General features: G+C 38.1%; 2 protein-coding genes across 2 annotated transcripts; both read right to left on the bottom strand.

Annotated features, from left to right (window-relative positions):
- Nucleotides 1-2,408: 2,408 nt before the first annotated feature.
- LOC148960266 (uncharacterized) lies at nt 2,409-4,154 on the bottom strand. The gene is made up of 3 exons (XM_089108612.1): nt 3,695-4,154; nt 3,341-3,450; nt 2,409-3,161 (listed from the first exon to the last, which is right to left on the bottom strand). Exons 1-3 carry the CDS (start codon nt 4,152-4,154, stop codon nt 2,409-2,411), a joined length of 1,323 nt encoding a protein of 440 aa, XP_088964738.1.
- Nucleotides 4,155-14,940: 10,786 nt separating this feature from the next.
- Nucleotides 14,941-24,871, bottom strand: LOC135689512 (sialin). Its single transcript, XM_065206760.2, has 10 exons — nt 24,495-24,871; nt 23,966-23,999; nt 23,288-23,487; nt 21,299-21,386; nt 20,449-20,544; nt 19,378-19,508; nt 17,848-17,997; nt 17,016-17,148; nt 16,168-16,412; nt 14,941-15,785 (listed from the first exon to the last, which is right to left on the bottom strand). Exons 1-10 carry the CDS (start codon nt 24,702-24,704, stop codon nt 15,609-15,611), a joined length of 1,464 nt encoding a protein of 487 aa, XP_065062832.2. The 5' UTR covers nt 24,705-24,871; the 3' UTR covers nt 14,941-15,608.
- Nucleotides 24,872-25,798: the final 927 nt, after the last annotated feature.

Below are 25,798 nucleotides of genomic sequence, written 5' to 3' on the forward strand. Positions count from 1 at the left end.
GTAACATAATGAAATATTAACTTGAATAGAGTGCCGCCCATACAGCTGGGATTTTACCGTTGTAAAATGGAGGTATAAAATCGCGAGAGATGATTCGAAAACTGATACTTAAGGAATGACGGTTTCCTGCGAGCGGCTATACTTTTCCTTTCCGTAGGATTACCCCTCATTAGGATTACATCATGTTGCGTAGTCATTAGTTATATTGGGTAACATTTTATGCTTGGTTATGCTTTTCTGGTATTTTCCTTGTACATATAAATATACGTAGTTAGTTAGATTCAAGGAGATTCGAAGAGAAATTCAGAAGTTACATCTAAACACGGAATCCGGAATCCAATTCAGAAAACGAAATATTTGATGACTTCTACCGTGTTAGACAATATGAGTAATAGGAGCTGGGCAATAGAATACAGAGGCGGATCCAGTCTACAGCAACCTATGCAGAGGCAAAAGTCAGATTTTTACAGCAACAAAATCAAATTGCAACTATCAAAATTTTTAATCGATAGCTTCTTTGGCAAATTCTTTAGCAACTTTCGTCCTTAATCTTCCCCCGTCCATACTGTAACGTTTTGATGTTGGTCGGGTTCTTCTTAGGATGGTGAAGATACGATGGGGCTAGGCCAATTTGCCTAAGCCCCGAATAAGTAGAACACGAGAGAGACTCTATTCTGATGTTGTCTTTATTTGTTCAACAGCAAGACTAACTCTAAAGTGAACAACGCACACACATAACATGAACGGAAGGTAATGAGAGAACGATACGAACGTCACAATACATGTTGACAGACAAACACATTGCCATTAGAAAGGCGTTAACTGACACAACAGGACTCAACAGCACATGTGACTATAACACGCAACTGAGATATTACGAAACATATCACACACTAAAGCCAATCGTTACAATACCAACAACATGCCGAAGACAGGGCATATATTTTGCTGACTATCTTTCAGCCTCTGCACAGAATAGAGACAGGGAAATAACCGTAACTACCTAAACGCTGGTGTTGACAAGGTTCTCTAAACTGTTTCATGATGCCAGTATGCCAGAGAATTCAAATCTGCCAGGTACCATTTCAAATTTTACTTCCGGTCACATGACAAGGCAAAATTCCAATGTTTCTGATAAATCAAATCAGAAGTCGAGCTTTCCTCTGCAGAGGTACAGCCAACCAATAGGAATCAGAGTTGACCTATGCTCTGTGGTAGTGTTGTGGTAAGACCGCTGCTTTCGGAATGTGTGTGGCTCTCGTTCGAATCCTACCGGGGTCGCGCAATTCAGTTGCTTTTTCTTTGTCAGGTAAATTTAGTCTTCTCTTTGCGAGTCGTTTCCTTAGAATTCTTTTTGGACCCACCTACTTACTATCAGTGATGCTGATTTCATATTCAGAAAGATTTGGGCGTTTCCAACACAAAAGGGCGTGGCTTCTCTCTCTGACAGCTTTTGCATTGGTCAGAGTCCAGGCTAGATCCGCGCCTGAAATACATGATAAACACAAAGAGTAACCACGTGTTTACTATATTATAGCATTTGAATCCAATAAGTAATGGCTATTTTCAAAACCATAAAGATGTTAGTTCAAAACACAGATTAAAATATCGTAGTCTGCTTTCAACAAGTGCTTTGTAGATATTGGTTTTGCATGTTGGGGTAAAACCCCTTTTTTGCGATTCGACGACAATCCATCTTTCATTTCACGTTTAAATTTGAGTATTGTTTGTTCCAGGCCAGGATTTCATCGACCGTTATCCTTAGCTACTTAATTTTAATGGACATTGTTTATTGCCCCCCCCCCTTTACCTGTAACTCCACAGGCCCGTCTACTTTGCAGGTTCTCCAATTCATCAAATGATCCCATTTATCAACAATGTAGATGAGCAATCATTTATTTGCCTTTGTTTAAGACATCTGGAATTTTCCCAATGAAGTACTTGATTTTAAGTGGCACAAAACTCCTTGATTTTACAATTAGATTTTCTTGACAAGTTGTCTTCCTTGATTTACCCAGAAACGCGATCTGAGCTCTTGTAGGGTTTCTTTTGTTCCATTGTGCAGTACGTTACGATGACAGTTCTGTATTATAAGGTGGGTTACGTGGTGCTCTTTAGGTAGAAGAATTGGGTTTCTTGATTCAATTGGTAAACTTGAGTTGTTAAGCCTACCATAGCAACGAATTATGCCCTTCGTGTCCTTATCGTTTCCGAGGTGCTTCTTCAAGTCAGCGAGCTTTTCTTCTTTAAAGGTTGACTGCATATCCTTTACCCAACATTTTTCTGCCTCTTCCAACTCTTGCGCTGATAGCTCTTCTGTTTCCTTCACGCTGTTGCGAAAATTTTTTTACAAACCGTAGAACGTAAGCAGTTACACGAAGTAGCTTTGTGTAGGATCTGAATCTATTTCAATCGATAATTGTGGAAATCAAGTGGTGTTCTTCGGAATTTATGAACATACTCATGACATGGCGAGCTTTCAGTTCCTTGATACATTCTTCAGATGGCTCTTGTTGCATCGAGCGTTTAGGCCAGAAAGTTTCGTCTTGCGATAACCATCCAGGGCCTCGCATCCATCGATCTTCTTTCTGAAAGTTGGCAATCTCAACGTTTCTCGTTGGTATGTCAGCGGGATTTTCAGTTCCTGGACAATGGTTCCAGAGATCTTGAGGAACAAGTTTGCGGATTTCTTGCACTCTATTCTCTACAAACAGCTTCCATTCTTTGTCACGTCCTTTGATCCAGTAGATCGTTGTTATTGAGTCTGTCCAGCACCTCACAATTTTGGTACTGAAAAAAGAGCTTAAGGCTTCCTTTACTGTATTGATCAGACGTGCTAGGATCAATGCTGAGAGAAGTTCAAGTCGTGGAATTGTTAGCTTTGACAATGGTGCAACTCTGGATTTTGACATAACCAAGCAAGTCCTTGGACGTCCATTGACGGTTATTTTTGTATAAACAGCTGCAGCATATGCTTGCTCTGAGCTGTCACAAAACCCATATAGTTCGAGTTCTGTTGGTTTTTCATCTATGTCTCCGAAGTAGTATCGTGGAATAGATATGTCTCCCAGCTTTTTCATTTTAGACACAAGAAAGTTCCACTGATTTAATAAAATGTCTGGGAGTGCTTCGTCCCATTCAAGGTTTTCCACGAACAGCCCCTGTAGAAAACTTTCAGTGGAGTAGTTACAGGTGTTATTAAGCCGAGTGGATCGAAAATTTTTGCTATGAGCCCGAGGATTGCTCGTTTTGTCGGTGACATATCAGCTGCAGCTTCCAATAACTTTATTAAGTTGAACTTTAACAAGTCCCGCTCACTGTCCCAAACGAGACCAAGTACCTTTGGTTCTTCACTCTCTGTCATTTCGCATTGTTTCAAGGACGCCTTTGCGAAAGACTGGTCATCTTCGATTGAGTTCGGTTTCTTAGGATTGACGTCTGGTTGCGACTCTATGGAATTTATCTTCTTCATTACTTGCTTAGAATTCGACAGCTATTTTCTCAGGTTGAATCCGCCCTGCTTCATTATTCCCTTTGAGACTTCGCAGAGCTTCATAACTTCTTAATCATTGTAGCCTCCTGTGTTAACATCATTGGCATATAGAGAACTCAGGACTCGTTCACATATCTCCGGGTATTCATCAGAGTATTCTTCTATGTGCTTTTAAGGTGGCATTCAGAAGGAAAGGGCTACTTGACACTCCGAAAACTACTCTTGCGAAGCGATAAATAATCATTTGTGATGATGGATCATTCACGTCTTCCAGCCATAAGAACCATAATGCATTTCTGTCTGGGGGCCACACAGAAATCATGAGAAATGCTTTTTCTATGTCTGCTGTCAATGCTACAGGGAACAGTCTGAATCTTGCGACAATTTCGGCTACCGTCTTTAAGAGGCAAGATCCTGTGTATAGGCAACTGTTCAGTGACGTGCCGTTTCGATCTTTGGCTGATGCGTCATACACGATACGCACCTTCGTCGTCTTCTTGTCTTTGCGGACTACCGGGTGACGAGGCAAATATGTCACCTGGCCAGTTTGAACCATTTTGTCTGGAACGACCCTTTCTATGATTCCAAGTGCCTCTTGCTCTTTGCTCTTTGATAATATTCCTGTATTCATTATAGTTTCGATATCGTTGTTTGTAGCCATTTTTTCTCAAAGAGTAGTTGTCTGGTAGTAGTGGGTGATCTTGTTTCCATGGCAACTTCACTTCTTGCCTGCCCTCAAGAAATTGAACTTCATCTTCAAAGGTATGGAACAAGTTCGACTCATTCTTTTAAATGCCAACGGACTCCAGATCCCAGAATCTCGTTACCTGCCTTTCTGTGTTCGCTTCTTCAGAAACGATGTCCGTGGTTAGTCGTAGAACATGTGTATCAGCTAGGTTGGCTTGAGTCGAATCAGCTGGGAGAGAATTATGCACTTGACCTGACAATACCCAGCCAAGGCTGGATTCCAAAGCGACTGGTCCTGGCCTTCCTCTTATTGCTTTCCCTGACATGAAATGCCAATAGAAGTTTGATCCAATCAAGATTTCACAATTCAATTCATCTTTGTGTTCGGCTGGATAGTCGGCAAGCCAAAGGCCACCAAGATGTGGGTAGTTATTCGCAGCAAAATTGATAGCCTGATTACTGATAGGCGCGCACACGACAGGAACTACATAAGCATTAATGTAGGTAGACAATTCATTGTAAGGACTGCGCACGCAAAACTGAACGACCTCGCAAGTACGCACAGTGCCCTCCGTATCACCAAATGTCTTAATCGTTAATGTTTCTTTCCCTACGATTGGAAGCGAGAGTGTTTCTTTCAATGCTTCAGATATGTACGAGTGTTTACTCCCCGAATCAAAAATGAAACGCGCAACGGCTGTCTTATAGGGGCCCTGAGCCGCTGAAATGTGAGAATGTGAGAAATGTGAGACAGGGGTTGATGAGTGAGATGGATTACTCTGCCACTGTACGGGATTAGCAAGCACCCTAGGTTGGCTCCCAGAAACTGCAGGTGTGAACGTGGCGATTTCGCAAATGTTAGCGTTTGATGGCGTTGTTTACAAATGTGGCAAGAAATGTTGCTCTTACAATTCTTGGAATATAACCCCTTTTCAGGGAAACAAAACAACGTCCTTGTTTTCTAAGAATTGTTTTTCGCTGCGATTTATCCGTCACTATGCTACATTTCACTGAAAAATGCGACCCTTTACAGAAACTGCATGTAACCTTTTTTCCTGTATTTCTTCGCTGTCACGAACTTCCCCTTCAATATCCTCCTCAGCGATCAATTCCAAAATTTGTTCATCAAATTCGCGTAATAATTTCTGGCGCTCTTTCAAAAGACTTCGTATGCTTTCTGCATTTATGTTCGGAAATTGTTCTAATTCTAAGATTTGATTTGCGTCTGCAATGAGTTTTGTGACGTATCCTCGATAACCTGATCGAGTTCGTTTCTTTTTAGACAGAGTGATCGCTGGAGAGAAGTTATTTGCAAGAGTAGTGGCGCTTTCCCATTCTTGAGACATATTTTAATTAAAATAAGATATTTATACCAATATGAAAGAATAGAAGAAATTACCATAAAACAAATAAGAGAAAATAACATGCAGAACAATATGTAAATCTGGCTCGGTGTAGGCCATGTAGAAATTATCCTTCTTTGGTTCAATTTCGGGGCCAGAGGTACTAGATACGCCCCTCTGGCTGAAGTATCAGAATAACCAATGGGTTCAAAATGTTCCAAAGATTCAATAAAACAAAAGGAAAGATTAAATATAAGAAGACTGTATATATTAACTCAAAAAGATAAAGTAATTTAAAGCATGAGATTCATAATTTCTTCTTTGTTCGCTCTTGAGGTTTCATAGTTGTGTTCATCGTTCATAGGAAATGAGAGTTCATAATTTCACCTGAGAGTTCGTTCTAATTTTGCTTTGATATCTTGAATTCGTTCGAATTTCATGATACTTCCACTCTTGGATCACGTTCGATTTTAAGCCATGCAGCAATCACCGTCAATCAAAATCATACAAAAATTCAACTCAATAAAAGATAGCTTGTAAATAGAAAGGAAAGGTCAAGAAGAAAGCAAGGGTCAAGGGCTAGCGGCCACTTTTTCCCACAGCTATCATCCTATGCTAAAATTTTTTGCCCCAGGTTTCATTCTTGTCAAAATTTACACGAAAATCTTTTTTTGATGACGAGTAATTGTGAACACGTACTATATAATTAGGAGGAAGAAATTGTCGTGGGAAGAAAAAGTTGAGCGAAGAAAAAGTTGCGAGGATAAATTTGCAACTTTCGTAACTTTTCTCAGAATTTGCAACTGTTCTCCCACAACTTTTGAATTTTTCTATATTTGCATCATATTTCCCCGCAACTTTTATGATTTTCGGCACAATTTCGTTTTCACCTGTTTACCTGTTCACCTGTTAAGTTGATATATCACGTAGATGTTTTGCGAAACTGCTGTGTTAATGATTTCTACATTCTGAGTTTTCAGCAGATAGTCCAGTCGTTTCGGGAAATTTCGCCGAGCAAACTACGAATGCGAAAATTTGTTTCAAAAATGTTCATTTATAGCAACATATAATGTTCGCGACTTTTTGTTGTAAAAAATATGCCTATTTTGCTTTGGTCTTCTTTTCAAATGAATATTTACCAAGAAGGGGGAGGGAGGTAGTGTGAGAAGTGACGTCACTGGCAATATAATACAGTGGGGTCAGAAATCTGTTCACTATTTAGAACAGGGACTGTAAAAATTGCAGGCAAATCTCGATACGTTTGAACACAATGACATAAATTTACTCAGCCGCGCGACTTTCGACATTAAGCATTTGCATTCATCAGTAAATTATAAGCAAGACTGTCAAACCATGTTTCAGTATTCCAGATCATTTGCATCCTCAATTAAAAAGAGCCTTAAATCATTGACACAGTGGATTGTATGGCTTACTACACACTTGTATCGAGCTGGTATCCTCTACCCGACTACAGTTTAGAATTGAAAGACCTCGTGTTTTCTACACCTCTGTCTACCCGGTATATCAATGACGCCAGACGACAAAATATTGATGAGGGAATGGGCATTGGTTAACGGTCAAGTTGTGACGCAAAGGACAGTTTGTCAAGATCACAACAATGGCAAAAGCTGGTACATTACCAGAGGCTGCTTATAGGACGGCACTAACGACGAAGGATATAGGCAACCTAGCGGCAGAAACAACTGTACTGGAAGGAGGAAAAAACGTAGAACAGGCGGAAGGGGCAAACGATGCAGACGAAGAACTATTTTATAGGTGGGTGTTTTATGACACTAATACCGAAGAAGAAGATTCCAATGACGAAATATTTGATGAAAGTATTGCAGAAATTAGTGAGGTGAACAGAGAGGCAAATTTCCTAATTGGACATTTCTCTAGGTTTGGGAGAGCAGTTAGAGTTAGCAACAGAATATTTCGATGAAAGCTCGTGTCAAGGTATGTGTATTCTTACTGGTCAGTCAGTGTAACGAATGCAACACTGTATGCAAGTTTTGTTTCACTAAGTTTTCGGCGTGCAATGAACTCAATACAAAATCAGCTGATACAAATGTAAGATATCAAAAAACAACCAAATATCTCAAAGGGGAATGGAATATGATTCTAAAAAAGAGCGCTTCGCTTTCGATTGCTTTCACGGCAAAGGAGTATTTGATGATATTTAAAACATATTTTTGAACTTCATGTTTATCTAAGGGGGGGGGGGGGTTGGGGTCAGTAACGTTAAGGCAGTGCTGAGACAGTTCATTAGCCAACGGCACTTTTTATATCAAGATATATAGGTCGATCAACTTCACTGAACATCAAAAAGCCAGAAAGGAAATTTGCCCTTGTTTACATCGAGTTTTAAATTCTGAACACAAACCAGGTTAACATGAACGTGAATGCCGAAAAAACTTTGCGTGAGAACGTTATTTAATAAAAATTCTCGCCGTGGATTCATGTTTCATACCCCCCTATTGAAGGGGCCACATAAAATACTAATTCAAAACACGTTAAGTTTTGTCATTGTTACATCATTAAATATTTCACTTTCTGAAAATTGGATTCCGGAATCCGTGCTTTAAAGGTAGCTTTTTGAAAATTTCCGAGTTTTTGCGCGAAGCGAATTTTTCTCCGCGATTTTTTCGACTGCGCTTTTTCCCCTTGAATTCGGAATTCAACTTACATTTGCGAAAATTTTTATGCGAATTCGCTGCAAATATTGCCAAAAAGTGACTGTCCGAAGTATGCCCCTATGTTAATTAATGGTCAAGGTTAGCCTAAATCTTGTATAGAAGTTAGCATGTTGATAATAACCTTTATTTTTATAGAAATAAAGATCAAAAACGATGGGTAAGGAAGAAAAGCCAATCTGTGGCTTATTATTCTCTTTATACTTAAACTATAACGCTAGACATGACCCTGATTTTGTCAAATAATATCTACAAAATCTGGTTTATGAAAACTGCGATCCCTGCCGGACGTCTAGAAACACTAAAGCTTTTTCAAAATTAAGCCACCCCTTCACCTTCGCACAAGGGATAAAAATTTATACTCTTCGAGTAAGTGTCCATCCACAATCACAGGACAAAAATAGTTGAGAGTTGAGACTTTCAAAGAAAATTGAATGTCTAACTTTCCCTTATCCGATTAAAATACTTTCCCCCCTCCCCGATTGATTATTGAATGCATGTTTGTGAAGCAAAAATGATAGAATTACTTATCTAACTGCTTATATCAATATATAAAATTGTGGTGTAGATCAAGTGGGAAAATACACCTACAAAAGTTGCTGTTCTGACACACTTGGTGGAGTTCATGACGTAGAGTTCAGACGTGGAGTTCAGACGTGGGGTTCAGACGTGGAGTTCAGACGTGGAGTTCAGACGTGGAGTTCAGACGTGGAGTTCAGACATGGAGTTCAGACGTGGAGTTCAGACGTGGAGTTCAGACGTGGAGTTCAGACGTGGAGTTCAGACGTGGAGTTCAGACGTAGAGTTCAGTCAAGGCCCATGTTTGTAATCGGTCCATGTCTGAATCCGGTACCAATGGATCAAATAATTTCCACTACGAAAAAATGTTCATCAAAAGCTTGGAGAACAGAATAATGTCATTGGAAAGACAACTGCACAACAAGCAGAGAATTATTGATAAATTGTTGGAACAGCCTAGCAGAGAGCAAAACGACAATATATTCTGCCTCCCCTACGATCCATGGCCCCACCGGGGGCGCTTAGAAAAATTCATCCTCTTCGAAGGACCAACTATGGAAGGACAAAAACAACTTGCAACAAACAAGCTAAGAATGCATGGGCAAGATTCCCCTGAGTACAGAATCTGATTCAAAAGAAAAAGGGGAATAACAATCCGCGAGGTGGAAGTTCTGATAACAGCTCCAAAGAAAATCAACCCGAGCAAGCAAATCAGCAAAAGAAAACAATCTTTGTTGTAGGCGACTCAAATCTAAATTGAGTTAATGAGCATGATCTGTCTAAAAATGCAAAAAACATTTCGTCAAAGTACGTGCACATCCTGGAGCTACCTCAAGAGACCAGATTGACCACATCAATGCAGTCGCTCGGCGCAAGCCTAGCCTTGTTGTAGTCCATATCGATACTAATGCTATCAAAAATAATGTTGATACTGAAGAAATGCTGCAAACACTGGTTAATGATGTGAAAAAAGAATCACTGGACACGGAAATTGCCATCTCAGGGCTGGTTACTCGGAAAGACAAACCCGGAATAGAGAAGAAAGTTGCCAACTTGAATTCCCGCTTGAAGAATCTCTGTGCAAGAAATCAATTGCACTTCATTGAGAACGACCGGGTCGACATCTCTTGTCTTGGTAAGAAGAAGCTTCACCTTATCATCGAAGGTAACTTTATATTAGCAAGAAACTTTGTGAATTATTTTGACAACATCTGAATCTATAACATATCTGATAAGACTGGTACTAATGTAACTGGGCAAAAGACGGTGACCAAATTTCCTTAGATGAACCCCCTAGTACTTGCCAATCTTCTATTCCTCTTAGTATGGGGGTGCAGCGGTTGGGATGCAGTAAGGGGCTGGCAATTCCGTCACTGAATGTCAACAGTTTTCTTCTGCACATTGATGAAATTAAAACTTTGATGAAAGAGAAATCTACTCATGTTTTGGCACTCAACGAGACAAAACTAGATGACAATATTGCCAATGACTTGTTGTGAATTGACGGTTGCACCCTCAGGAGGATCGAACAAAAAAAGGGGGAGGGGTTGCAGTCTACACAAGTGACTCTTTAAAGCATACTCGTGGGAATAATTTTCCTGAGAAAGCTTTAGAGATGATAAGTATTGAGGTTGAGCCTAAGGGTGCAAGATCATTTTTGGTAGTAGCTTGGTATCGCCCTCCGACGGAGCCTATCGAAAAGAACATGGATTTTTTCGATCGTAAGAACAAAGTAATCATTATATTAGGCGAAAGAAATTGTGACCTTCTGAAGGTGACTTCGGCCAATATCTGTTCTACAAGCTGTTTCTAGATTATTTGAAAAACTTATGCACGACCAAATACATCGATATCTGGACAAAAACAAGCTTATATGCTTACAAAAGTCCGGTTTTCGCTCTTTACACTCTGTTGTCACATACCTTCTGAAGTGCACGAATGACTGGTACGTCAACATCGGCAGGGGGAAATTTACGGCTTTGATTTTCATTGACTTTAAGAAGGCCCTTGATACTGTTGATCATGGTATTCTTCTTGATAAGATGCAATTCTATGGTATCAGCGGCTTGGAACATGATTGGTTTCAATCGTATTTGAATACCAGGAAGCAGTTTTGTAAAGAAAATTGCGTCTTTTCAGACATTAAAGATATTGATATCGAAGTGCCACAAGGGTCTTGCTTGGGATCACTTCTTTTTCTGCTCTACATAAATAATCTTCTCTTTGCATTAAAGAAGACTGTGATAAACATGTATGCTGATGATACCATGATTTCAACTTCCTCCAAAAATTTGGATGAATTGCACATGGTGTTAAAAGCTGAACTTATCGATATTAAGAAATGGCTTCAAGGTAATAAGCTATCCTTGAACGTCGTTAAGACACAGACTATGATTGTTGGGTCAGTGCAAAATGTAAATAAAATGGCAGGGCAGCCTGCTTTGTTGTCAGTGTTTAACGTAGGTGGCACTGAAATTGACTTAGTGAACAAATTAAAATACCTTGGTCTCCTTAAAGACAATAGTCTAACGTGGAGGTACCAAATAGACAACATAAAAGGGAGAGTTTCTCACGCGATCGGCCTATTTAACTACTGTAAAAACTTTGTATTAATGGAGACCTTGATGGACATTTATCGTAGTATTGTAGAACCACATCTAAACTATTTCTGCTGCATTTGGAGCTGTAGCGGTATTACGAGAATAGAGTCTCTACAAAAATTACAAAACGAGCTGCTCGAATCGTTACGGGTAGTCCTTATGATGCACTTTCTGTGCCGTTACGCAAAGGACTTGGCTGGTTGTCCATCAAAGAAATGATCATTCTTAGTTTGCTAGGAATAGGTAATTGGGACAATCAATGGAGCGTATTTTATCAATTATTAATATATTTACTAATCTCATTAAACTGGAACACCGTCGGAATTTTTTGGAAAGTTGCAAAGAGTGCAGTATTATTCCTGTCGGATTATTATTAAAGAAGGTGCCTTCACTAGTGGGAACGCCGTCGTTGGAGTTTAGAGAGTCATGGAACAATGTTCTGAAATCTGCACATTCGCAGTTATTGGCCTTACTTGTCATACAGTATCGGGAATTGTTGATCGGAGAGAAAGAGAAGACTTTTCACCACCTAAGTGCAGTACGTGCTAGTTTGTCAAAGGTAGAGTTGGCCCATGTACAGTAGCAACTGCGGATTAAATGGAACCAACTGAACCAGAAAAGACGACGTAAACTTAATAGCATTTTAGCGAGAAATGGGAAAGATTTTCGAGAGGATTATGCTGGTATTCTCAGGACAACCGAACACCACGAGCATCATATGTTTGATGGGAATGACTTGCCGTCCAAGGCCCCTGCGTCAGTCAACAAAGAATCATAATCTACTGATTCAGGGTCATTGAGGATTGGTGTTGGGGAAATGAATTGGCTGTCAGAGGAGGGACGCATTACAGGTAGGTTTGTCAGCAGAAATGTTGTCAACCTTCCGAAGAAGGAGCTGTCGGAAGATGATTTTTCTCTGTTATCCAAAGGCCCCAAGTTTTGCCCAACACCAAAGGAAATCGACAAAGCGGAACTGAAAGCGGACCTTGAGGAGTTTAAACGATAAATGAGGTTAAAATGGCATTTTAAGGACAACAATTAAACAGAAAAACAGTTATTTAAAAAAAGCTTCCTTAGAATAACTTTCTTCTTGAGAACTATCTTCGCTAGTGGAGAATGAGGTGCTGTCTGTAAGGATTTTTGGAATCTTTCTCCTTCAGAACTTTCTTCACTCGATAAGCTTAAACGTGATAAGGACATAATTATAAAAGAAGTTGATTAGGGTTCAGCGGTTGTAGTTTGGGATCGGGGGGATTAAATAATGGAGGCTAACCGACAATTAGACAATAGGCAAGTATACGAAGAGGTTGAGGTGGGTTCCTCTGTAGAAGTGGGTAAGACCATTAATGATAAGTTAAAAGAAATAAGGGAGGCGGACCCGGCGTTAGATGAAGTTGCTGGCTATTTAGAAGTAGTAGATTTATTTGATAGATTTATCTTAGATTTATTTATTTTAGATTTATTTGATAGAAGTAGTAGATTTATTTTAGTGATAGATTTTATTTGTTGCCCAAGATTCATAAGGGTCTTAGTAATTTTTAGGGGCGTTCAGTCATTTCAAATTGTGGTAAATTAACCGAGCATGTTTCAGAATATCTAGACTACCACCTCAAACCTCCAAAGTAGGTCTTATGTTAAAGATAGCTACTAACAATTTTTCTCTAGGATAGGGAATATAGGAACTATACCAGAGGGGGCAATTTTATGCACTGTTGATGTTGTGGGACTCTATCCTAGCATTCCACACAGGGAAGGTTTAGAGGCCGTAAGGGAGGCGCTGGATAGACGGAAAAATCCAAGCGTGGCTACTGACACATTCGCTGGGCTCGCTTCCTTAGTATTAGAAAATAACTATTTTGAATTTAATGATAGATTTTATAGGTAGAAGTTAGGTACGGCTATAAGCACGAAGTTCGCTCTGGCCTATGCCAATCTTTTTATGACTAGGTTAGAAAAGAGGTTGATGGATACCTTCGCCGAAGATAAGCCCCTTGTCTGGATGAGATTTATCGATGACACTTTTCATTTTCTTTATCTGGACACACGGGGAGGAGAGGTTGAAGCTATTCATTGACCATCTCAACAGTAGCCACGACATAATTAAATTTACCAGTGAACATTCCACAGAAACTATAAGTTTCTTGGATGTCACGGTAAAAGTAGGAGAGGGGAGAGTCCTTATGACAGACTTTTTTTGTAAGCCAACTGATACCCACCAGTTCTTACATAAGAAGTCTTGTCGCCCTTGTTATACAAAGAAGGTGTTCCGTTATAGTTAGGCTCTCAGGTATCGTAGGATTTGCTCCGGTGATGGCCAGTTTAAGGAACATGAAGGTAACCTCACTGGATGGCTTATAGATAGGGGGTATGAAAAGTCCTTAGTTAATAAGCAAATAGATAGGGTACGTAGGCTAGATAGGGAGACTCTTCTGGAAAATGCGGGAAATAGGGAAACCAACGAAGGGAGGGCTGAGAGGGTTCCACTCGTTACTGCATACCATCCGGCACTTGATGGATTGGGGAATATTGCCAGGAAACACCATGCCTTGCTCACTGGTTCAGAAGAGCACAAGGAGTTGTTTTCTGTACCACCAGTAGTTGCTTTTAGGAGGTGTAAAAGTCTTGAGGATATCTTGGTTAGGGCTAGACTTACTAGTGGGAGAGACAAGGGACACAATAATAGGGGAAGTTCGTGTTGTATGAAGCCCAGATGTCAGGTGTGTAAAGTCATGTCTAACAGCGATAATCTCAAGTCTAGCACTACAGGTAAAGAAAATAAGATCAACTATTCGTTTAACTGTGACTCGTCCAATGTTGTGTAATTGATTGAGTGCAATGTCTGTGGTGTCCAGTATGTATTTGGCAGTGTTAAAAACAATTCATAGTCAGGGTTGCTGTTGAAGGGGCTCAGGGGGCAAAGCCCCTTTACCAAAAGTCGATGAAATTCAAGGGAGTGGGCTCATTCCTCCCCCCAAGAGAGCGAGTATTTTCTTGGCTTAAAGAATTCTGTGCTAGTATCCCTTTATTACGCCTTAGGTTTTTGCTGAATAAGCAGTTTCCTGTCAGTGAATGTGAGTCACTGAAAATAATGAATGATTAAATTGGGTGATAAGCCTCTACACTGATGATAAGCTTTTTTTTAGAAGGCAATCAGTATATTGGTATAGGTAGTTGGGTGTGGTCATGGGTGTGGTCATGGATGAGGCTTCTAGAAGTTACCTACAGCACAGCCTGGCACATCCAAGGCACTTCTGTTTTTAGAATGCAGGTGTAGGAGAATCAATCGAAAACAAGCATAATAAACTCGTAAGAGTCTCTCATATTGTACAGTAATGTAATCAAGACAACCATATACTACAATACTACAACAATACAAGGACACGATTTCGCAAAAGGGGGGGGGGAGAGTTTGTACAGACGAATGGTGTATGGTGCCTAATTTCGGCTACATGATCTACTATCCTTGTGAGACAATTGAAGCAACAAAGGTTTCAATTATGAGTGGATTCCTAGTTACCCTGGGAACCTGACTCGTAAGAGTGAGCATGGTATCCCCCCCCTTAGGGTTCTGAGTACCACCCCCCCCCCCCCTCTCACTTCTTCTTACCTAGAAATGGTATTAAGATAGAGAAAATGCAGCTTAAAAGCACCCTTCAATGTTTAAGACAAGGGCATTAGATAAACAAAAAGTGCGAATTTGAATCTAACCATGATAAATTGAAAAAAGCTACACAAAAACACATTATACCTGTAGATATTCGATAGCTGAAATCTTAAGAAATTCTTTTTAAACCCGAGCGAAAAAAATACATAAAATGTTTAGAAGTGTAAAATTATCTAATCTTTCGAATTTAATGATCTCTACGTTTAAAATCACTCAATATCTATTTTCACTTATTCTACCTTTTCTCCCATTTTACTCACTAATTGTGTTAGATATTGTAACTTAGTATCTACAAGCCGGACTAAGCCTTAATTAGGCCTAATGCGGCAGCTTAAAAGAACTTGTACATGGGGCCTTATCTTCTTCAGGAAAATTCTCGTCTGTATTGATCTGGGCCTATTTCAAGACTGGACTTAAAACTGCAGGACAAGTAGAACCCACATCGATCCGATTCTTAGTTTAGTTATGCAAAGTGTCTGCTTTTTTAAGTTGATTCTTCTATAACAAACTGTAACTTTCAAAAGGTTTGATCATCTACAAATTATAGTTTATCTAACAAAAATCCAGGTATTCTAAAAAGAGGGTTATTTGAAATGCAAATTTAATTTTTTACTGTACCAAGGGACGGTTGTCATCATCGTTATTTTCTTTTTCGTCATCGATAAGAATGGGCCGTTTGCACCAGGTCTGTTCGTTTCCGGATGCAAATATCAGGAATATGATACCGCCAAATGTAGCAATGCCCGAAGATATGAAAAAAACTTTCTGCCATTGCTCTCTCGTAGGCTGTAAAGCAAAGGGAAAGATTATGAACGACTGAGTTTTATCCCATCCTAAATAGTTTGAACGTTTAAACTTCTCAACGCCATTACAAAAATTGCAATGTAAGTCTGGGGTAGCCGTGCAGATGAGAAGAATGGATCGATTAAAGGCAAAGTGGAAGAATTTGTTATTAAACCACACTGATAGGTAACATATTTCACAGTGCATCAACATTTTTTAAAGGAAACAGTTGAGGAAAGGAAGCTCACTTCTACATTATCAATAAGTACATCTTTTGCATAGGGTGCAAGAGAAGAAAAGAACGAAACAATATTTTTATTATGTAAATCTGCAGATAGAATTGGTTCGCTTCCTTAGAATGAATTTTTGGTAGCTAAAGCCTTACCTTGTTCTCGGTGAGAATGCCGACAACGGCAGGCCCTAAGAAACCCGGTATAGTAGCCATCGTATTTGTGATTCCTTGCAGGATGCCTGCATATTTCGGTGCAACATCTAAATGGTTTATCAAAAAGCCTGCAACATTAAAGCCAAGTATGCCGATAGCCGTCGTAACCAGGGCAACTGCAATGATTACCTGGCCACACCCCATGTAGCTCGTGACAATCAGAAGGCCAGATGGAATAAAAAGACCTGTAAACAATATACACTGATAATACTGATGATTATATCGAGGTATACAACAAACTATTCTGACATTATCGAGGCGTGCAATAAATTTGAAATATTATCAGGGCGTTTTGTTAGTTTATAATGCTAGGGAAAGGATCACGAGCCTATAGATAGGTCCTAACAAGGGTTACAGGAGAAGGGATTAGAAAGAGAGTTTATTTTTTAAGATAAAAAAATTTGAAAGATCAAGATCGAGGGCGTGCCCAAATATTTAAAGATGGTTCGTGAAAGAAAAACATGTTTAATTCTTACCGAAGTTATTTATGTCATATAAATAGAACATTACATATTCCAAAATCGTAAGAAGAAACTTCGGGTGCTTGGCTAGCAAGGGAAATATTTTAATCTAACAACTTTACGCTCTTTGCTCTAAAGCAGAAAAAGTTTAATGTACGGTCAATTTCTTGATGAACACGCCTTTAAAGGCAAGGCAGAAATTAGCACGGCTTTCATCAAAAATAAATTTTACAAGTAAAGAATAAATTCCTATAAATTTATTCCGTTACAACTTACGTATTAAACAAAATGCAATAAATAAAGGTACAGAGTGATAAGAAATTGAACCTGATACAGTCATGAGCTTGCGAACTTTTCCAGTGCTGAGAATGCCCCTATATCGGAGAAAATCAGCGAACTGCCCAACTATCAAAGAGCATATGAAAGCAGCCAAATACGGCAGAGCTGACAGGAAACCATTCTGAAACAATAAAAACGCTTTGAAAAACGTGATGGGTGTTAACACGAAGTTTCATTTAGGTACTCTAAGATCCTTAATAGAATGGGGGATCTTGATAGTTGGGGGGGGGTCAGAAATTTTTCAAAAAATAAATAAGCGGGGGGGGGGTCCTAGTAAGTGGGGGGTCGGAAATGTGAAAAATCATAAAAATCACGTGATAATTCTTTTTTGGGGTCATGACAATTATCACCATGTAATAATGCATTGTTGTGTTACTAAAATGAGCAGGCTAATTATCATTGTGTACATCAGCAAGGCCTATGTAAATTTTTTCGGATGTTATACTACTTTTCTATGTTAAAACTTTTGTACAATGCAACCACTTCATTTAAGAGAAACTTTACAGAAATTTCACACCTGAAAGAACAAAGGACAAATGAAATAAGGGATATGAATGATTGCATATGAAAATTAATAAGCGGGGGGGGGGCGGGTCCAAAAAAGCTGCGGTGGGGTCAGAAAAAAATCGAAAAATTAATAAGCGTTCCCCCCCTTCTATTAAGGACCTTTGAGTAGCAGGCTCTTCAGAGTCGATTAGTAGGAAGAACATCTTGAGCAATCAATTATCAGACGTTCCTGAATGGACACCTTCAAATAAAAAGCTTCAGCTAAAATTTTAATTGAAGGTGAATTGAAGAGCAAAGCATTAACAAAACTTACTTCTTTAATAGGAAAGTTCAAAACCTCTTTGAAATATGAAGGAAGACAAGTCAGGAAGGTGTAAAATGTCCAGTTGTGACAGGTATGTGCGACAACTATTGCCCACACAGGAAGGGATGTAAAGATTTTTATCCATGGTGGACGATCACTCTATAAAATAAAGAGAACAAGATCTCATTCTACACAAATGGGGAAACATGTTCATTAAAGGGTGGTTTTTCAAACCTGGTATCACGTTATTGTAACTATGGGTTTATTATTCACATTATCTCCAAAAATTTCAACACATCAAATTTGGTTATCTTAAGCATTGACACGAGTCTTGGTTCTAACAGTGGCGTGTACGGGTTCTTTCGATAGCGCCGTGTAAACACGTGCTTAGGCCCTAAGGCCTAAGCTGAGAGAGACAACACTTTTAGGAAGCGAAGATTGATCTTAATCATTCAGGGCCAAAAACACAACTGACTTAAATTGATGAGTTACCGAATAACAGCGTAAAGACAACATATTTACGCCAATGACGCAACGACACATAAAGGCGAAAACACAATGCCAGGAAACTAAAACCTAACAATTATATGCTAAAATGAGTTGCATAAGTACGCATAATGTACGGGTTCTTTCGATAGCGCCGTGTAAACACGTGCTTAGGCCCTAAGAATGTGGTGAAATAATATAAAAATGATCAGAAAACGAAACACGTTACATAACCACATGAAATATTCCATAGATTCAGAGATATAATCGCAGACTGGAAAAACAGAAATTAAAAAAAAACATTCGAAATCAGTATGAATGCAGGCTAGCTTCAAACCAAAACGCTACCAGTTTATTGGTAGAGCTGCAAAATTGAGGTGCATAGATTTAATAAATCTAATGCTTGAAATATAAAGTTGAAAGGGGGTTCTAGGTATTACAATATACAACCATTTGCCTCAGTTACACTGGCAACTAACAAAGTTTCTACAAAATACTAAAAAAGAGAAAGAAGAAATTTTACAGAATCTCTACATTCACCTGAAAGGGTTGCGTACCAAAAAAATATTATGTTATGCTAAATATTTTGACGAATGTGCTCAACAAGGCCTTTAACTAAAAAATTATTTTTAAAATGGGTGGAGCCTTCAAATGATCTTCCTTAAACCGGTAAAGCTTTCTCAAAATTAAGGCAAAATATTCAAAATGGTCATAACATGTTCCATTAACCTGCCTTATGCGGGACATCGCATTTAAAACAAAAGGCGAAAAACCTAAAAGAAAGTTATGGCACTTCATTGCATCAAAGTTGAAAGAATACATTAAAAAATAAGTAATTAAAAAATTGGAACATTTTATGACACCTTAATTAGAGAGTAAAATTAAGAAAAAAGTTGCCCAGATCCGAGAAGACCACGATTTCTCTCTTATGGTTGGGTTTGAATGATTAAGCATATGAGTAGATATAAATTGGTCCGACTCGGATAACTTTAGAAGGAACCGAGTGTTTCAACTAAATGCTTGAGTTCTACGCCTAATTTCAACTTCACTTACTTCACGAAAGCTGTTACCTCCACGATGAGCAATTATGTAATGACGTTCCTCTGTTGATATCATTGGATGAGTTTCGGGCGAGCTCGATACAAACAGACACCAGAAAATGAACCATATGATACCAAGTACACCTAAAGATAAATGGAATTGCATAGTAAAAATTGAAGGCAACGGTTAAGAGAGGTCAACACATAGAAAGAGTAAATTTCCCTGCAGAATGTTCATACTGTGTCATAACAGTTTTGAGTGAGAGTTTGGAAATGAACCTATCATGTAATTGAGATTCAAAATTCACCTCACTGTAGCACAATCTTTTTGCTTTGGCAAATGTATAAGACCCCCTTCGTGTGGAAAAAATATTTCCTTTTTTAATACATTCATCGTAATGTCTCAGACATAAATCAAACCGACAGTAAAAGCGACAGTAAATATAGTGAAAAAATATAATTAAAACATGGTTAAAAAATTTATTTCGCAAAAACATATTTCAGCTTTTTAGCAAAGAAAACTTTGAGTACCTTCATTTAGGAACCTCCAAGAAAACGCAAAAATAAAAATTGGAAGTATAATTACAACAAATTATCCTCGTTAGGGGGGGGGGGGGGGGGCATTTGACCATTTGTGAATTATCGATAAACTCTTTGTAAATCGATTGCCATAAATCATCAAATTTGCCCACTGAGGGCTTGTGCATTTGGACAGTTTTTACATGTAGGTCACTCGAAAGGGGCTTGTACGAGATGAGGGAATTTAACCTCCAGGTTGCCATACAAATAGCTCGTTTTGTAGGTTTTTTACAATTTTCAAGTTTAACCCATATTTAATTCTACTAAATAGCTCTTTCTAAACACAAAACCAAATCAAAAATCGAAGTACGAAAGGCATCATAGTCCAAAATTCAAGGATTTACGGTAGCACCAAGCCACTAGGTACAATAAGTCTTTGATTATATACAGCCACTAAATTTCGTATAATGATACGTTCAGGAGAAAACTATAAGCCAGTCAATACGCAAAAATTTAAAGTTTTTACATCATTAACTGAATTGTAAAAAAATGAGTAATCCTTTACCAAAAACATAGAAGGCTGATGGCCAACCACCAAGAAAATTTGAATCACAAAGCACACCAGCAATTGGGTACCCTAATAATGTTCCAAGAGATGATCCTAAAATTTAAATGAACATCTTAACAATTGCAAGGAATTGCACAGTTAAATGTCCAGAATAGCTTTAGCATAGCATGTTTCATGATTTCAAGTTGATGCAAGGCTTTGTGCTGGACCGCCTAGGTTAATACTAACAAGACACAAAAAGACAAGGCCCTAAAATATGACGTAGGGAGGAGGAAACTTATCCACAGAGAAAAGCTCTTGAAATTATAAACCTCTACATCTGCCTTTATATTGAATAATTCTAATGTTTTGGGCAAGAGATGGGACTTTTGATGAGACTAACCAGTTTTCGAATCTTCAGCACAACTCATGTAGGCCAGATGCTAAGGGCTGCTTTACCATGAAGGGTTCGTCACACATTCTAAAGGTTAGCTACCGCATACGTCAGACTTCGAAAACCCCAGTCAATAAAATGCTTTTCGTCTGGTAATCAAGATTATTAGTTTGTAAACTGAATAACAATTAAATGGTTTGTTCTTTAACTTTTGTACTAAATCATTTCTTGGCGTATTGCAAGAGAAGAACGATGGATTCTCTATTTTGACAGAAGTTGATAAATAGTAACTATTTTTATGTGTCTTAGGAGGTAAGTCTTTATTCTCTGGAAACCTTATATCACACGCCCCTGGTCGATAATTCGTCTTTTAGACAACTTGACTCTAAGAAACTTTCTGTCAAGGCAAAATTTAAAAGAGTCATACCAAATGAAAAACGAAGTCAATTATAGCCAAAAATATAGTCTAGATACCTGAGTACACTAATGTAGCCAATTTACTTCTTTCATATACTGGTGACCATCTTCCTAAAATTGCATGAACTGCTGGGAATGTGACACCCTTGATAGAAAGAAATGCAAAACTGAAAAGGTTTCAAAAAAGGTTTCTTTACCATCCATACGAACGTTTCTCTGATGAAAAATTGCAACGAAAGTATCTGTAGTCTTTAAAAGAGATCAACTATGTAGCATTACTTCATGTTTATGTGTCTAAAAAATCTTTTGCCGTTCATAAATCTCTCTAAAGTAGATGACATCGACCTCTGTAAACAAAAATAGTCTGTTTGATTTCTGACCCTTCCACTGTGTGAGAGGTTGGTGGTAGCAGATAAATAAAAAACAAGAAACCTTTTCGGCAAACAAAGTTTTACTGGCAAACAAAGTTTTACTGTATCGACTCAGTGCATCCTTCACCAGTAAAGATCATGATATTCGTTCGTTGAAATATCGGCTCCAAAGTGTTTGTGGCTATTCAAATATCATGTTTTTTTGAAAATTTATTTTTATTTATGTTGCTTTAATTGAGCAAAACCCACAGGTAAAGGTAGAAATGACTATACCGTGTTGTTATTAAGAATATATAAATTCAACCATATCATATCTTTTACTTTACTGTATTTGACAACAGTCAAATCTACTAGCTCGAAAATGGCCTAGCCATACTGGATTGTCTTTTCTGAAGTGAAACTCGCATTATTCGCCAAGGTCCTGTTACTGAAGCTCACAATGTTTATATTTTCCTTTTCTATATGAAAGGGCCACCTTAGCAACTTGAAATAAACTTCCCTAGAGCATAGGACTTATTCAATCATTCGACCCATTGATGATCCAGACTTTGATTACATAGGCTGTAAAAGATGTGAAAAACCTTATCAAAAAGTTTTGTCACAGGAATTGGCTGTCAGAAAGCGTGACTTATCGTTCATTCAGCCAAAGGTTCATTCCTATTTAAAAAGTAATCAGTGTTTTAGTTTGTAATGTCTGCTTAAGATTAACTTTCATAACACTAATCTTGTTGATTTTTGCTTGTTTCTGCCGTTATTTGTGCATTTTCAATTATCCGCATGCATCTTGAAATCCCATGTCCCTAGAAGGCCGAATAACTGAATAAGTACTGTACCAGCTCTAAATAAATTTCTGACTCAATTTAATTTGCTATGTCGTCTTTAGTTCTTCTACTCATCTTTATCTTTTGTCAATACTTGGTTCCTTGCAGTATCTAAACAAAATTTTCCAAATGGCTAACATCCAAAGGTATTGTTGCTAACAACAATTATTACTAAGGATTTCTTATTAAAGATTATTAAAATCAATGAAAGCTTTATTCAAGCTATAAGGTCTTTTCACATTGGGAGCAATAATATTTATAAGCTTTAACTTAGGTTTGTATAAAATATTCAATTCAAGACACATTTACGTGAGCACAAATCTAAACAAAATACAATTTTTCTGGCGTATTAAATATTTCCTTGTACTTTCATCATGTTCTTGAATATGAATCTAAGCTCATTATATACTGTTCTTGTTAGCCTCAATAGGTAGAAGGTATCTTAAAAAAGATCCTTCAATCTAAAATTAAATTTATCCACAATCAAATTTGTAATCTGGCACAAGTTTTATGTAATTTTGCATAGTTGGAGAACCAGCCGCTAGTTTTTGCTCAGGGTCATTAAATAGTAATTTGTGGATTGAACAGAACTTGTCTGGAATGTGGGAAGAAACTAGGCCGAAATAGAAATTAAAAAATGATAATAAAAAGGACAGAGTAATAGCTGCTTTTTGGTGCATAAATTTTTTATTCCAAATTAATTTTATATAGATTTCTGTAGACATCATTTGGATAAATATTTTGCTCATTTATTTAAGCCAAAATATTGCACTTAAACATATTTAAATTTTCAATTACCAGAAGGAAAGGCATGCAGAGCAAAAAAATATGTAAAAATAATGTTGAGGACCAACCTCTCCGATTCCTTCAGCCACTCTCAGTGCTATGAATAAGTTCACATTCAACCTTGCAGCAAATGGCGTTACTATGGTCAGCAGGGAAGTGATAAGAATTCCAATGCCAAACACCCATTTGCCCCCAAAAAGTGTTGCCAACAAGCCACCTGGTAACTGTGTCACCATATATCCATAGAAAAATGAGCCAAGAATGGTACCTGTTTAAAATATTGCTACATATAGATGCCACCATAGGACACATTGGTAAAAAGAAAATAATTAAAGAAGACTGTGTTAAGACATCACCATATGCTGTAAGCTAAAGAATTTGGCTTCATTGCTACAAGTGGATTATCAAAAATGAGACATTGGTAATAAATGGTTTTGTCTAAGAAAAGCACTTGCCTGAGAAGGCTACAGCCTTTGGGTTGATATATTCATCATAACTCATAGTTCATTAGGTATACTGATTACTGATATACTTGAGAAAACTGATACTTCAGCCCAGGAAATTCACCATACTTCAACAATCTATGTAACTTGTTCTTTTTATGATTGTCTCATGAAAGCTCTAGATGAACAGAGGTTTAATTGAATGCTGGTTATCAGTTGAAACAGACAATATTATTCCACGGAAATCAGCATGTATATTTTACAAGAGTTTAGGAATCAATTCTCAAATAAGCAAAATCATACCCTGTAGCTGCTCGTCCCATTCAAATTCACCATCCTGTAGAGTAAATAGCAATCTTAAGCTACTTTTCGATATTTATTTTAGCTTCTTTTCCTATGCTTAAGTTCATAGAACCAGAAGGCATTTGAAAGAAGTAAAAAGAGAAAGAAATTGAAATTTCTGATTAAAATTGACAGGCCAACCATCAACCCCTAATGGAAGATGCAAGTTGTTTCTCCCCTTAGCTGTATAGCACTTAATTACTTCGTTAATCTCCACTTCCCAGTGCAACAACTTTTCATGAGAGGTTATAAAGGGAACAACAAAACGGGTGATAATTCTTGTTGATATTTAATCTAAACAAAAAAGGGGTTTTCTTTACTTGAAAAAATTATTTTACTATCTATTTACATACAATTTTCTTCGAGCAGCAACACTTATCACAGTAAATAGCAAGCCAATCGTTTTTGTAATCCCCATTTCAAATGTGAAATGTTATTGAAAATTTGTTGAATTAAAAGATGGAGGAATTAAAATTGACAATAAAAAAACCTGAAGTGAAGTGGTTGAGTTAGTGCCCGATTTTTGGCACTCAGGATCTATGGTATGATGCGATCTCTCTTGTACATACGTCGAGTTAACCATTGCCACAAGCGCAACACTCAAGTTCACTCTCATCGTATAGGCTACGAGTATACCACAATGGCCTAGCAATGCAACGATGTACCTGATTGGTATAAGTTGTTTCTTATTCTCTGCCATGTTGTTTTTGTTCTTTATTGGTTTATGCTTTAAAGTGAAACCAATAGAGCTTCATATTTCTGTGCAAAATATTGTCTTGCAAAATTGAATAATTTGGAGATTTGTGTCACATGCTGGACAAAGTCAAAACTGTGAACAGGAAGCTAAGCGGAAGATACTGAGATTGAAGAAATCATGGAAGAGAGACCAGCATCTAAGAAAAAGAACATGAATTCCAAGAACTCATATAGAAAAGCTGATTGAACGATATTCAAGGGTTCCGATGCAATGTAGAAAGTGACAGAGGGGGCAAGAGGAAATTGAAGAACCAATAAAAATGTTGTAGAGAGGTTCTACTGTTTTGCAAAAAGTCGGGGAGGTCCTTGTGTTCCGACCCAAGACGAGTATGGTAATTTGATTCAAACATGTAGCCTGTGCTCCAGACCTCTTCCTACAGGTTAAGGGTCTTGAGCACAGGCTATCAAACATGTAGAAAACCCCGATACTGGAGAATAAATGGTTCAATGAATATACCACCAATCAAAACTCCTAATTCTTGGAACATTTTTTACAAAATTACCATGAAAATCGTCTTCTAGTTCAATTCACAATATTGATGGAATATGCAGACTTTTATACCTGGCTATCAAGAGATTTTGAGAAGGCCTGTGCACAGGGATGTCACTTGAGGGGGGTTATGGGGGTTCACCCCCAACCTCGGAAACATTGCATCCCCGCCAGCGCTGAGGTTATACAGGACTGGTGAGCAATAATCCAAATTGCTTAGGACAAGCGAGTTGGCAGAGAGGATCAAACTATTCTCCGACACAAAAGGCTTAACACCTCTTATTACTTGGAGGCCATAATTTATTTTTTACAGGTGTCCTTGACATGTAAAGAGTAGTCCAAGTGTTGCACCCAATACACTTGTGAGACGTAAGAGTTGACATATTCAATTTCTGCATTTTTGAGGGATAGGACAGTACGGTCTTTAAACATTGTTGCTTGTGATGGCTTACTGAAGAATCATATTTGTCTTGGTAGGATGAGGGACAAGATGGTTTATAGACTAACACTATAGTATAGACTAACACTGTCAAAGTCCTTTTGAATGA

Source organism: Rhopilema esculentum, chromosome 5 (genome assembly GCF_057945365.1).
Source record: "Rhopilema esculentum isolate cy_ngs chromosome 5, ASM5794536v1, whole genome shotgun sequence".
Classification (NCBI taxonomy): domain Eukaryota; kingdom Metazoa; phylum Cnidaria; class Scyphozoa; order Rhizostomeae; family Rhizostomatidae; genus Rhopilema; species Rhopilema esculentum.

Coding starts and splice junctions, on each gene's coding strand:
- LOC135689512 (XM_065206760.2), bottom strand. CDS start 24,704: ATGGCAGAGAATAAGAAACAACTTATACCAATCAGGTACATCGTTGCA. Junction 24,000..24,494: donor ACTCAACCACTTCACTTCAG/GTTTTTTTATTG, acceptor TTTACTCTACAG/GATGGTGAATTTGAATGGGA. Junction 17,149..17,847: donor TGAACTTTCCTATTAAAGAA/GTAAGTTTTGTT, acceptor TTATTGTTTCAG/AATGGTTTCCTGTCAGCTCT.
- LOC148960266 (XM_089108612.1), bottom strand. CDS start 4,154: ATGGCTACAAACAACGATATCGAAACTATAATGAATACAGGAATATTA. Junction 3,451..3,694: donor AGTAGTTTTCGGAGTGTCAA/GTAGCCCTTTCC, acceptor TAAATTCCATAG/AGTCGCAACCAGACGTCAAT. Junction 3,162..3,340: donor CAGAGAGTGAAGAACCAAAG/GTACTTGGTCTC, acceptor AGTTTTCTACAG/GGGCTGTTCGTGGAAAACCT.